The sequence below is a fragment of the Phacochoerus africanus genome, chromosome 13 (genome assembly GCF_016906955.1).
Source record: "Phacochoerus africanus isolate WHEZ1 chromosome 13, ROS_Pafr_v1, whole genome shotgun sequence".
In the NCBI taxonomy this organism is placed as follows: Eukaryota; Metazoa; Chordata; class Mammalia; order Artiodactyla; family Suidae; genus Phacochoerus; species Phacochoerus africanus.
In genome coordinates, this window is record NC_062556.1 from 4117162 (window position 1) to 4131314 (window position 14153).

General features: G+C 43.2%; 1 protein-coding gene across 7 annotated transcripts in view; it reads left to right on the plus strand.

The window, feature by feature from the left end:
* Positions 1–14153, plus strand: part of CDK8 (cyclin dependent kinase 8) — a 106754-nt gene that overhangs the window by 50426 nt on the left and 42175 nt on the right. For 5 of the 7 annotated variants that reach the window (XM_047755628.1, XM_047755629.1, XM_047755631.1 and 2 more), the window contains 2 exons: positions 8559–8669; positions 12386–12526. In XM_047755628.1, the coding sequence (XP_047611584.1) occupies positions 8559–8669; positions 12386–12526 (252 nt within the window). Of the gene's footprint in view, positions 1–7843; positions 8054–8558; positions 8670–12385; positions 12527–14153 lie in introns of those variants that run through there. The other 2 variants (XM_047755633.1, XM_047755635.1) reach the window with 2 other exon arrangements.

Genomic DNA, 14153 nt, shown 5'->3' on the forward strand with positions numbered 1-14153 from the left:
AAGTTTTTAGTTTTGATAAAGTCTAACTTACTAAACTCTCTCCTTTTATGGCTCTCGTTTTCTGTGTCCTGCGAATTGTGAGGGTATTTCCCTCTGTTTTCTTCTAAAACCTTAACAATTTTAGCTTTACTTTTAAGTCTGTGGTGTACTCATTTCATTGCTGTTTGTAGCCTGATGCAGTGTTGAAGCCTCTCCTCTCACCCCATGCGAATGTACCATTGCCATAGCATCTTTTTTTTTTTTTTATTCTTTTGGCACCTTTGTGCAAGATGAAGTGACTGAAAGTGTGGGACTGTTTCTGGGCTCTCTTCTGTCCTGTTGATCTGTTTGTCCATCCACAGCCACTACCAGATCACCCTGCTTTACAGCAAGACCTGAAGTGAAGCGGTGTAATGCCACCAGCTTTATTCTTTTGTTTCATGATTATTTGGGCTATCTTAGGTTCTTTGCTGTAGCACACGCATTTTTGAATCAGGTAGTGATTTTTAATTCTAAAAGATGCCTGCTGGAATTATAGTTTGCATTAATTTAGGAAGAACTAACATCTTAATAATGAATCTTCCAAACCATGAGTCTTAGATACAATTTCCATTTTTTAAAGGTTTCTTTAATTTCTCTCAACAGTGCTTTATAGTTTTTTAGTGTGGAGGTTTTCTACACTTTTTTGTTAAATTCATTCCTAAGGAGTTTTCTAATAAATGGGATTCTTTTTAAAATTTTATTTTTTACTTGTTTGCTTCCGTACTTAAAAATAGAATGGATTTTTTAAAATGTATGCGATATAAATCATGATTCTAAATTTGCTGGTAGGTTTGGTGATAACTTGAGAGTTTCTGTATAAATAATTATGTCATCTGTCATTAGGAATAGTTTCACTTCTTTCTTTATGCGTTTAATTTTTTTTCTTTACCGTTGCCTTGGCAGTGTTGAATAGTGGTGAGAGCTGACATCTTTGACTTGTTCCCAATCTTGGGGGAAAATGTTTTCAGTGTTCACCATCCTGTAAATGCTAGCTGAAAGTTGTTGTTTTTTTTTTTTTTTGTAGATGCCATCAGTCAGGCTTATTGCTAAGCCTTTTTTTTTTTTTTTTTGTAATTGGTAATGACGTTTATCAAATGCTTTTTTCTGTATGTGCTGAAATGACTGCATAGTTCTTTTCTTATTCTGTTTCATTGGTAGACTACGTTGATTAATTTTCTAGCATTTATCCAGTTTTGCAGTTTTTAAAAAACCCTTGCCTGATTATGTATCACTAGATTTGATTTGCTCATGTGTCATTGAGGAGGTTTAGGTCTTTGGAAGAATGTTCTCTCATTGTCGTTCCCATGGTTTGAGAGCTTGTACTGCCCTCGTGGCAGGTCAGCCTGCCTCTCTTCAGCCTCTCCCTTCTGACGGTTTCCGCGTGTTGGCGGTTGTTCCACTTTAAATGTTCAACAGAATTCACCCATCATTAGTATTTCCTTAAAAGATGCAGGGCGCTCCGCATTCGATATTTCGTCTTGTGTCCGAGAAGTTCTCTTTAGTGTGATGTGTTCATTTTGTTTCGGTTGTCGGACTTACCGGCGCCGAGTCGCTCACAGCGCCCTCAGCTTTGCGCAGCGGAGCGTCTGCGTGATGTGCCTGTTGCGTTGAGATGTGGTCGTCTGTGGTCTCCACCATTGATTTTTGCTCCTTATCATTTCTTTCCTTCTGCTTACTCTGGCCCGCGTTTCTTTTTTATCTTCCTAAAGTAGACCGTTAGTGGAGCTGCTGCTGTGGCTCAGCCGAAGCGAATGTGCCCAGGATCCATGAGGACGCGGGTCTGCTCCCGGCCCGGCTCGGCGGCTCGGGGGTCGGCGGAGCTGAGAGCCGTGGCGCAGGTGGCGGAGGCGCCTCGGGTCCCGCGTTGCTGCCGCTGTGGTGCAGGCCGGCGGCCGCAGCTCCGATGGGCCCCTGGGCCTGGGAGCCTCCATGTGCCGCCGGTGCGGCCCTCTAAAGACAGAAAATAAAATAAAATGGACCATCAGGTCATCGATTTATTTTAAACTTTTGTTTTCTCGTCTAAGCAGGGAAAACTATAAACTTCCCTCTAAGCTGTATTTCACTTCTGTTCCACACATCTTGTCACACTGTATTCTTATTATCATTTGGTACAAAATCATTTTAGTTTTCTCTGTGACTTTTTAATTTTATTCATGGATTATTTAGAAATGTATTGCTTAATTTTTAAACATGTGAGGCTTTCCAGGTAATTTGTTGTCGTCAGTTACTAATTTTTTCCCCTGTGGTCAAGAGAAAGGAAAGGACATTTTAGAGGTCCACGCTGGAATATCGGTAGGTGAAGTCATATGATGGCTGGGATTTACCCTCACATCCATCCAGGGCGGGTGTGAGGAGCAAGCAGGGAGGTAGGAGAGGTGAGACAGGCTCTGAGTGGGTAGCGTGTGAACGGACACGTGCTTTACTTTATTTTCTCTGCTTTTGAAAATTTTTTCTGTAATAGTAAATCAAAAAGAGGGGAGTTCCCGTCGTGGCACAGGGGTGAATGAACCCGACTAGGAACCATGAGGTTGCGGGTTCGGTCCCTGCCCCTGCTCAGTGGGTTAAGGATCCGGCGTTGCCGTGAGCTGTGGTGTAGGTTGCGGACGCGGCTCAGATCCCGCATTGCTGTGACTCTGGCGTAGGCCGGTGGCTACAGCTCCGATTCGACCCCTATCCTGGGAACCTCCATATGCCGCGGGAGCGGCCCAAGAAATAGCAAAAAAGACCAAAAAAAAAAAAAAAATTCCCGGGCCGTGCCTCTCATGGCGCTTGGTGCAGGTCGTGGCTGTCGGGAGTCTCTCTCTCGTTTGCTCGCTCGTGTCAGGCCGGCGTCCCCAGCCCTGCCTGCGTGGACCGTGTTTTTCCAGGCTGGGCTGGCTCTCCCTGGCTTTGCCCAGGAAATAGCTGTGCAGGGAGGGCGCGGGAAAGGACGCCGAGAGGCTCTCTCCCCGTCCTCCCTGTGTTCTCAGGGGCCTGTTGTGTGGCCCAGAGGGCCTGGTGCCCCCAGGCCTCAGAGCCCAGCGGTTGGCACATGGCCTCTGCGGGCTGTCGGGACTCCAGGCCTGGTCACTGGGTGACTTTTAAACACATCTGCTTTAACCTAGGCACTTCAGTTTTGTTTTTGTTTTTTTAATCAATTTACAAGAATTCAATTGAAGAAAAGTTTCCACAGATTAAAAAAAAAAAATGAAACAACTTTGAAATAATTTTCCTGATGCCTTTATGGTACTTTCTTTCTTCTTTCTTTTCTTTTCTTTTTAATCTTTTAAGGGCCATACCCACAGCATACGGAAGTTCCCAGGCTAGGGGTTGAATAAGAGCTGCAGCTGCCGGCCTGCACCACAGCCACAGCCACAGCCACACGGGATCCGAGCCCAGTCTGTGACCCACACTGCAGGTTGCAGCAGTGCTGGATCCTTAACCCACTGAATGAGGCCAGGGATCGGACCTGCGTCTTCATGGATACTAACTGGGTTCTTAACCCACTGAGCCGCAATAGGACATCCGCTTTTATAGTAATTTCAATTCAACTATTCCTCATACCGAGGGTATAAATTTATAATTTTTTTTTGCTCTACTGTAAAATTTTAATATTGGAAACCAATGTTGTTTTGAGAATATTAGAGATTTTCTTAGCTGTTTTCTCACTCACCACTGTGATATTTATTGGCAAGATAGTTTTAAATATTTATTTTTTATTTATTTGTAAATTCAGTCCAGATTAGGTATGACTTTGTGTGGCACGGTTGGAATGATGAAGGTCGTGGTGAACGAGGTTTTAAAACATTTGTATTTTTCGTAGGGGTCTTAGTACTCAGGAAATTCAGATTGTTCCCAGTGTAATTAGGAAAACGTAGGTGGTTTCTGTGATGAAAACCACTGTATAAATTTATTTAAACTTTTCTGTTAAACATTTTAAACATAAAATCTTCGAAAGGGCACCAACACCTTCTACAGTGCTCAGAGCTGGGCATCTCCATGGGCTCTGCGTGGGGGACGAGGTCCGGCAGGGGCGGGAACGGCCAGCGCCCTCGCCTGTCCGGGCGCCGGCCTCCCGGGCTCACGGAGTGTTCCGGGCCCGAGCCGCCTGGCCTGAGCGCTCATCCTGGCTCTCCCCCCGACGTGCAGGGGGCCCAGAGCAGGTTCTAGCCCTCTGCGTTGGTCTCCTCTTTATAAAGGTTTTTGTGGGTGGGGAGCTGAGGTCACCTAGGGACACAGTGAACTCTGCACACTAGCTACTCAGGAAGTGTCCCCTGTCACTGCTGCAGCCTCAGTGAGAGAACCGCCTGCTCACCTGTGCTTGCTCGCCTCCTGCTGGGGGACCTCGGCACATTTTCTGCCCTGGGACCTAAGGCAGCGTCCACCGTGGTGCCTGGCCTGTCGCAGGCAGGTGGTGGCTGTCAGCCTTGCTCGAGGTAGCACAGCTCCCTGGCCCTTTGGAAGTACTTTGTTTGCCTAGAGCGCTTCCCCGCTGAGGCTCGCAGCTCCGCCTCCAGGCCCGCAGGGACCCATCTCCCAACATAGAGAGTTGTACTTACCCAGTGGTAGTAGCTGTTTACTGTCTTAGTTTGCCAAGGCTGCCACAGCAAAGTATTTCACACTGGGTGGCTTGAACGGCAGACACTTCCTTCCCTAGTGGTGGAGGCTCTTGCCCAGGGTCTGGGCACCCGCCCCGCTGGTTTCCCGTCAGGCCTCTCTCCTTGCTGCAAGTGGCCACCCTCTTGTGGCCTTTTCATGTGGTTGTCTGTCCGTGTGTCCTAATCTCCTTTTATTGTAAGGTCACCATTGGATGAGGGCCCGTCCTGCTGACCTCATTGTATCTTAGTTGCCTCTTTAAAGGCCTTAACTCCCAACAGTCACATTCTGAGGTGCAGGGGGGCGGTGGGGGGTGGTTAGGGCTTTAACATTAGAATTTGGGAGGACACGTAACACTTCTTACTGCTGCCATAGGAAACTCATGGCCCTCAAAGACTTATTTGACTAATCGGATGGATTTTTTAAAAAATAGAAGTGGGTTAATTTTTTTTGATGAAAGCAGCAATCTTCAGCCAAGTTCCGAAGCCTGAGGGTGTGTTGTGTGATGCCTTTTAGTTGGTGTATTTTGTTTATTCGTGGATGTAGTTGTTCGTATGTTCAGCAAATATTTAATAAGTACCTGCCAGGTATCAGCCCTTGTGTGCTGGACGCCAGCAGGGAATGATGAGCCAGACCCAGTGCCTGCCACTGTCCAGCTCACCCCAGGTATGTTTTTAACATACCTGTGTCCCTGGATGGTAAGGAGAGCTGTTCCTCCTGGTTACGAGGTCTTGGGAGGTGTTGGTATTAGACCAGAAAGTACTGACTTTGTAGTTCAGAAGTTAATTAATTTAAAAAGCATTTAAGTCCTGGTTCCACCTGCTGCCTAGGAATGTGACCTTGAGCAAATAGTTTCATCCCCTCCCAGCCCCGTTGCCTTTTGTAAGGGAGGAGCAGCATAAATGGTTCCTGGGGCCACCCGCGATGCAGCGCGGGAGTGCGTGTCACGCTCTTGCCCCACGCTTGGCAGCCAGCAAGAGCCTGTGGAGATGGGTGCTGTGGTTTTCCCTCTAATGCGGCCGCTCGCCCTCATCGTGGAGGTGAGAGGGAGCCAGTGTCTAAGAATAGCCTTCTGTGTAGGTCTCTAATGACTAGAGCTTCTGCCAAAGCTTTGGAGTTTGTTTGCTATCATTTCTACCCTGCTGGCTTCCAGAAAGGGTTCGAAATAGCCGTCCAGCTGGGCGTGTGTTCCAGTTGTGAGGTAACACTGACCAGGTCTGGCTCTTGAGCCACCCGTGGTCCTGGGCGACCCCGAAGGCCAGGCTTTGGCAGGGCAGGGCCTTTGTTTATTCCTCAGGAAATGCTCCCTTTTAGATAGTGGCCTCAAGTTTCGGAGGAGTTGTGTGTGATCTCTTGAGTCTCATCAGTTTGAAATTATATTCTAAAAGCAGAACTGTATAACAAATGTCGTCTTGCTCCTGAATAAAATAATCATCACTTTCCAGAGAATAGTTTTTGTTTTTGTTTTTGTCTTTTGTCTTTTTAGGGCCATACCCGCGGCATATGGCGGTTCCCAGGCTAGGGGTCGAATCGGAGCTGTAGTTGCCAACCTACACCAGAGCCACAGCAACGCAGGATCCAAGCCATGTCTTCGACCTACACCACAGCTCACGGCAACGCCAGATCCTTAACCCACTGAGCAAGGCCAGGGATTGAACCCGCGTCCTTATGGATGCCCGCCGGGTTTGCTAACCACGGAGCCACGACGGGAACTCCTCTTTCCAGAGAATAATTTTTAACTGTAAGTGACTTAATAGATAGTCCATTCATAGTCTTTCCTTTGCTGAATTCGTTTCAGAGCCCGTAATATACTGTTAACAGCTCATTGATATTGGTCTTGTTTTGGTGACGGTGTTCTCGTAACAGGTACTGAAGTCCTAAGTTCTGAGACCTTGGCTTTCTCACATGGCTGTCAGGTATTTGCAGCACATTTGCAGGGCACCATGTGTGTCAATTCTGATAAAGACAGGCTTCATGAGAAGAAGATTTCTCTCATCATTGCTGCTGTTGTTTCTCTTTATTGCTACTTGATGGGGTGGGAACGCTTTTCATTGGATGGGTTATTAGGGCCACTTGTGTTATTAAAGAAGAAAATAAGGAGATAAAAGATTTTAAACAGAAGACTATCCTTCTCGAAGATGACAAAGCTTACTGTATGCCCACGGAAATGTATGCTACTTAGGTGTTTCTGTCTGTATGAGCTCTGTATTATTTTATGAAACGTTTATAGAGTTTTAATCGACTTTCCTTCATAATTTAAATACCTGAAAAAAATAGGTACTGTCTCTCTCCGAGTTACACATCTTCATTCTCACTGATACTTGGTGGTGATGGATATTGTATTTTCTGATGTTGTAGTTACAGTTGGCCCTTTGTATTGATGGATTCAGCCAACCACGGTTAGGAAATAGTTGGGGAGGGGATTTCCGGAGAGTTCTAAGAACAAAATTTGAATTTACTACGCTCCACAACTATGTACGTAGCATTTATGTTGTGTTAGGTTTTGTAAGCCGTCTGAAGATGGTCGCAGTGCAGGAGGACATGCATGGGTTATTTGCAAACATGATGCCATTTTATAGAAGGGACTCGAGCGTCGGGATTTTGGTACCTGCCTGGGATGGAGGGCTGGGGGGTGGTCCTGGAATCAGTCCCCTCCGATATGGAGGGATGACCGTAGTTAGTTTTTTGAAAGAACTTTAAGCTGCATGTTTGTTTTAAGCTCAGGGTTTTTTTGTCATGTCAAAACATAGACGACTAGTAGAATGGGAGGAAATGTTTGTAAATCATGTATCTGCTGAGGGATTAATATCTAGGCCATATAAAGAATTTCAACTCAAAAGCGACCAAGAAAGACCCCAGTTCAAAAACAGGCAAAAGACTCGGATAGACATTGCTCCAAAGAAGATACACAAATGACCAGATAAGCACACGTCATGCATCATTAGGGAGTTGTAGCTCAGAACCACAACAGGATAACACAGCATGCCTGTTAGGATGTAGCTGTTATAAACATTTTTAAAAGGAACTGTTGGTGAGGGTGTGGAGAAATTGGAACTTGTATGCAGTGCTGATAGGAATGGAAACTGGTACAGCTGCTATGAAAACCAGTTTGGTGGTTGCTCAGGAAGTTACACGTAGAGTTATCCTGCGACCCAGCCGTTCCACCCCAGGGTATTTACTCGGAGAATTGAAAGCAGAGACTAAGGTACCTGTCTGTAGAGCCGTGTTCAGAGCAGCATTGTTCCAGCGGTCACAGCGTGGAAGCAGCCAGTGTCCCTGAGCTGAAAAGGGGACAGACCAGACGGGGTGGATCCATAGTGTGGACTGTGCTCATTGGTAAAAAGGCGTCACATTCTGACCCAGGCTGCCACGCGGAGATAGATACCTTACAGACGATGAGCCGAGTGAAACAAGCCAGACACAGAAGGACAAAGGCCGTATGGTTCTCTTATGCCAGGTACCTGAGTAGGCAAATTCGGAGAGACGGAAAGTGGAGTAGAGGTGACCAGGGGCCGAGGGCAGAGGAGAGGGAAGAGTTGGTGTTTAGTGGGCACCGAGTGTCTGCGGAGAACACCGAGGCGGCTCTGCAGTGGCTGGTGGGGCTGGTTGCCCAGCACTGTGGGTGAACCCGTGCTCCCGAGTTGTACACTGGAAAATGGTTAAAATGGTCATTTTTATGTCATATTTTTACATTATACAAAAAATTAAGACAAAGAAACCAAGCAATAACGACTGTACAGACAGATTTACTAAGTTATATCTTTTCCCACAGATTTTTTTTTTCCTCATTTGTTACCAAAGCACCTCTTTAGGGCTTAGTATGAGTATCTCAGAATTGTGTGGGTACTTTTAGTATTGATTCGCATTAGGTTTAGTATTGCCTTAGAATTGCAAATGGGGTGGGGGTTTTAAAGTGTTATCTTTATGACAAAGATTTTTAATGCATCGCCTTTGTTTTGCAGCTACTTCGAGAGCTTAAGCATCCAAATGTCATCTCTCTTCAAAAGGTGTTTCTGTCTCACGCAGATAGGAAAGTGTGGCTTCTGTTTGACTACGCTGAACATGACCTCTGGGTAAGGTGACTTGCTGGTGGCCGTGGACGCACGGTTTCGGTCAGGGATTGAGAGGGACTGAAAACAGTCTTAGGAGCTCATCTTACTCTGAGAGGCCCACTGTTAGAATAAAGGTAATAACCCCATAGAATGCGGTTGATGAGTGACCAAGGCCAGAGCATGGCTCTGTATTTTTACCTCTGATCTTATCAGCGTGGTCTGTGTAACACACTGCAGAAAACAGTAGACCCTGAAGAGTGTAAACAGCTCTCTAATAATGGTTTCCTAGCTGTATTTTGCATTTATTCAGCAGATTGTTTTTAAAATGGGATTTATACAGGTCTTAAACATTATAAAATTTACTCCTTTATTAAATATAAGTTATATTAAAAAAAAAAAAACCCAAGGTGCTAACTTGGGGATAAGACTTTATGGTATATATAATGAAAATCTATAGTAGGATAGCTAAAATAATTTTGAAACATACTCACAAAACTTATATCGTGATCGTTTTTGTATTAATGTGTTAGCAAAGATTTCAGTAGAAAAAACAAGTAAACAAAACTCCATTATTAATCAAGTTTATTCATTAACAATTACTTTGCTGCTGTGAAATGTTTTTTTCTTTATATATTTTTTCTGATATTTAATAAGTAATTAGGTCTTTGAATATTTCACTGTGTTTTGCATACTGGTCTGTATTTACCAAAAAGCATGACTGAGTAATTATTGAGCTAAAAAAAAAGGAAAACTTAAACTGATATGCAAGGGGTTGTAAGTATCTTGGTTCAATTTCACAGTCTTCAGAATGATTTTTATTTTCATTGAGCTGTAGTTTGTAAATACAAATTCAAAATTTTGAAATAAAACCAGCACAAATTCCAATAAAACTATTTAAAAGTAAGTTCACCTTCTGAAAATAGTAAAATAATAACTTTTTTGCTTATTTCCAGAAGTAGCTCCATTTACATGATTTTAACTTTAACAGATTTCAGAAATTGAAACTTATTTTAGTTTCATTTGCTTTCAGATTTATAAAGAATATTTTCATCCTGTTTGTAGAGTCCTATTTTCTAAACTAAATGTGATTTGATTCAAGTTATTTTTATTTTTCTAAGTTATCTGGAAAGAATTGTTCTCAAACAGAAAAAAATACACATGAAATTTTCTGCTTTATGAAACTGTTGTCCAAGGTCCGTGATGGTTGTAAATGTCTTCCTTTTTTTTTTTTTTTTTTTTTCCGGTTGGCTTCTCTTCTTTTAAAAGAAATCTGATCAAATCAAATTAGGTTTCTATTAATAAAAATTCATTAAATCAGGGTGGCCAATATTGAATTGAGCACTCATCATACTCAAATTTAACACAATTATATAATCCAAATTATGGAAGTATTTCCAGGCCGGTTTATAAACATGATTTGTAGTAAAAGGTAGTGGAGCAAAGGAGATGGTATGGTAGTCAGTGTGGCTTCTCGCAAGCAGGTGTGGAATATTTAATTTTACATGCAGGTATCGTAACTGCTTTCACGAGCTACTACGCTGCCTGTGACACGCTCAGGGATGGTCACCATTGACTTTATCATCATCTTACTGATACTCACTTAAACCAGATAAATACTTTCAATGCTCATTTTAGTAAAAACCCAGTAGTGGAGTTCCCGTCGCAGTGCAGTGGTTAACAAATCCGACTAGGAACCATGAGGTTGCGGGTTTGATCCCTGGCCTCGCTCAGTGGGTTGGGGATCCAGCAACGCCGTGAGCTGTGGTGCAGGTCGCAGACAAAGCTCAGATCTGGCGTTGCTGTGGCTGTGGTGTAGGCTGGTGGCCACACCTCCGATTGGACCCCTAGCCTGGTAACCTCCACATGCCGCGGGAGCGGCCCTAGAAAGGCAAAAGACAAAAAATAAATAAAGAAAAACCCAGTAGTATTTCAGTTTACTAAAACCTACCCTTTATCCATTTTATTTTCTTATTTTAATTGGAATATTGAAATGAATTTAGCTGGGTCAGAGAGTAACAAAAATAGTTGCAGTAAAAAGAGTCAAAGGGTAGAAAGATTCTGTTAAAATCGCGTAGGTGTTGGTGACATTTTATGGTATCCATATCCCATTTGTTTTAACGCCTTGGAATAAAAATAAAAGGTAAGGAATTCCCCCCACTGTTTCTGTACTTAATTGGTAAAAAAAAAAGCAATTTGTAATGCCCTAATGAAAATAGTAATGAAAAGAAATGTATATGGCATCAATTGATTATCTTACCTTCCTTACGTATTTGTTCCTTTTATTCTTTCTTTGTCAGGCTTTAATTGTTTTGTTCATGTATTTCCGTCTTTTTTGTTTTTAAAGCTCTGGGAGCCGCTGGTTCTTCTTAAGGTGAACAGGCCTGATTGGCACTGTCATTTCTTAGGACAGGTGACAAAACACTCTAGATCGCTAAGAGTTACTGTAGCTCTGTTTTGTTTGCCTGCTCGTACATTCTCTGAAGAAATAACTGAGAAGAAAATTAAAATCATGTAATGCTGCTCAGAAAGTACAGATTAATCATGCTCCATCTCCCTTACCTGCCCATCAGGTGGTTTCTGCTCCATGTTTTTTCTGTGCAAAGTAAAATTCTGTCACTCGTTCATCATCGGTTAGTCCGTACCATTTTCTACCTTTATAAAGAGAACAAGAATGAAATGGTTAACCCACAATATCAAATATCTCACTACTGTTTTAGCTGTTTACTAAGTTTCAGAATATGCCTAATAGTCGCTCCCAAATACTGGTCAGGAGTCAGCTCTGGTGCATATTAGATGCCAGGCCTGTGCACAGTGGGGCACCTGGCCCAGCTCCCTGCAGCTGACTTCTGGATTTCCTTGCCCTTTAAGAGCGCTTCAGTTAAAATGAAGAAACCTGTCGAGAGAGTGTGAAACATTGGACCTTGTTTCTCTTGAGGGACATTTATTGATAAAATGGATTTTCTATGTATCAAGTGGAATTGTATTTATCGGATTTCCACTAACACATCTAGAAAGCTTTGATGGGTGCTGTAAGGCTGTCCCCCCCTCCCCCGCATCTGAATCTTTCATATTTCTAAGTATTTCCAGTGTGAGCTGGTCATTTATTTACATGTTATTTCTTGTGCTTGCATGTACTTAATTGAAGTACTTTCTCATTTGCTTTCTTTATAACCCACGTATCATAAATAGGTACCACGTCTATGCTACATCAGCCAGCCAGAACTCTCTCTTAAAATTTGCTCTTTTTTTTTCTTTCTTTAATCTCTGCAGAATAAAAAACGCTCTGTTCTTGCAAAGTTTCGCCAGATAAACAGGGGTCAAGTCACTCTGAAAGTACTTTTAAATGATACTTTAAAAATTAAATGGGAATTCCTGTGCGGTGCAGCAGATGAAGGATCGCGGCGTCGCTGCAGCAGCTTGGGTCAGATCCCTGGCCCGAGCACCTCCACAGGCCCCCGGCGTGGTTACCCCCTCCCCCAAATCACACTGCTTCCTAGTTCTCTGTTGTAATCATTTGTTTTCTGAGACCCTCTCATGTGCTCAGGAAATGAAATTTTAGCTCTAGTTATTTGGAAATTTTAAAGTTGTTTTTGCTATCCAGCTGAATGTGAAATTATATTTTCAACATCTTTGGAAGTCCTTGAGTGTTTCTTTTTCTCTTGGGAAAATATGCCATATCAAACTCTCCTCCCCTCTTTTCTTTTTTATGCTTCTGGTGCTGTTTTTCTTTCTTTCAGCATATAATCAAGTTTCACAGAGCTTCTAAAGCAAACAAGAAGCCGGTTCAGTTACCTCGGGGAATGGTGAAGTCACTGCTGTATCAGATCCTGGATGGCATTCACTACCTGCACGCTAACTGGGTGTTGCACAGGGACTTGGTAAGTTGAACGTAGTTAGGCTTACGCTAGAAAGATGCACGTGGAGCTGGCCGGTTTTCTCGTTGCCTCTGGACACCCGTGCTCGAAGCCGCGCGCCTTGGAGAGCAAAGGAGGAGCGTTGGCGGCTCGAGACGCAGCTCAGCCCTGCGCTTCTGGAGACCGCAGCCTGCGCCTCTGACACACGCTAGCTGGTGCCCGCTGAGGAGGTGAAAGAGGGCGGGTTTCGCCCGCTTCGGGGTTGGTTTGCATTTTAAACCTGTAAACGAAGCCTCGTTTTGATGTATATTGATTATTAGATGCCAGGCAAACTTGAGTCATTTGTGAGTAATTTGAAAACGAAATCGTGGCGCCTACCGCATGCTAAGCTGTGTGTTGGAAGAAGAGGCGTTAATCCGCTTGTTTTAATTTAGATCCCGCCGCGTTAGTGGCCGCCTCTGGGCCACCAGCCTTTACTAATCACGACTGAGTACCTTATTGAGAAGCTTTGCCATGTGAAGGTGCATTCAGTTTTGAAGAATTTAGAAACTTCAGAAGTTGACCTTCTTATTTTTATTGTACACAGCAGAATAGTTTATGCCCTTTTAAAAAACCTCCACATGGCATTAAATTATTGATTAAATTGTAAGGAAATCTTCATAAGCTTAAATCCTCTCACTCTCAAATTCCTCTTTCTTACTGCATAACGTCGTCGTTGTGCTGCTGTTGCTCTTGTCTTTGTAAACCTGGTGCCTCTGGCAAGGTTTCAGTCGATGCGAACCCAGTGCTGGGAGCGATGGTGTGGCCACCCGTCGCGGGGCCTGGCGGTGGGGCAGTTCTGCCCGGACGCAGGGGTCCTTTCCAGGCTGCTCGTGTTGAGTGCAGTCAGTCTCTGGCCTGCAGCCGGGTGTTTTAGGGCCATAGTGTGTAGTTCTTCCATCTGTCTTCAGTAAATCTCCTTGAAATGTACTTAGTGGTAGGTTTTTGTTGTTGCTGCTGTTGTTTTTAAGCTCCAGTTTTCAAACCTAGAAAAGCATTTGGGCTATAGGATCAATACCACATCAGAAATTTGGTTTGAAAGAACTTCTTTCCTTATGCAAGCTTTATTTTTAGTAGAATTATTTTATTTATTAACAGTGAATTTATAGAACACAAACAAGACAAATCCTTTGGCTCTGTATGAAGCTGAAAATAAATGTCAGGTTTTAGAGGTAGACTCTAAAGGAATAAAATCTGAATTTGGGATATTTGGGGGGCATGAGCCATCTATCTCATTTTGTGGCCCTACGATAAACCTTTATCTGCTCTAAAAAAAAATAAAAAATAAAAGTAAAGGAATAAAATCTGGCTAAAGGGCATTTTTCCCTCATAGAGTTAATTATGCGAAGCTAATGCTGTATTTTTTTCCTTTGTGAAACACTGAGTATTTTATTTTATTTTTTTATCATTTATATATTTTTTCTACTGTACAGCATGATGACCCAGTCACATATACATGTATGCATTCTTTTTTCTCACATTAAGTGTTCCATCAAAAGTGACTAGACAGAGTTCCCAATGCTACACAGCAGGATCCCTGTTTTGTTTTTAATGTAAATATTTTTTCACCACTAAAACATATATGTTCATTTGATAAATAAAAGCTGATGTT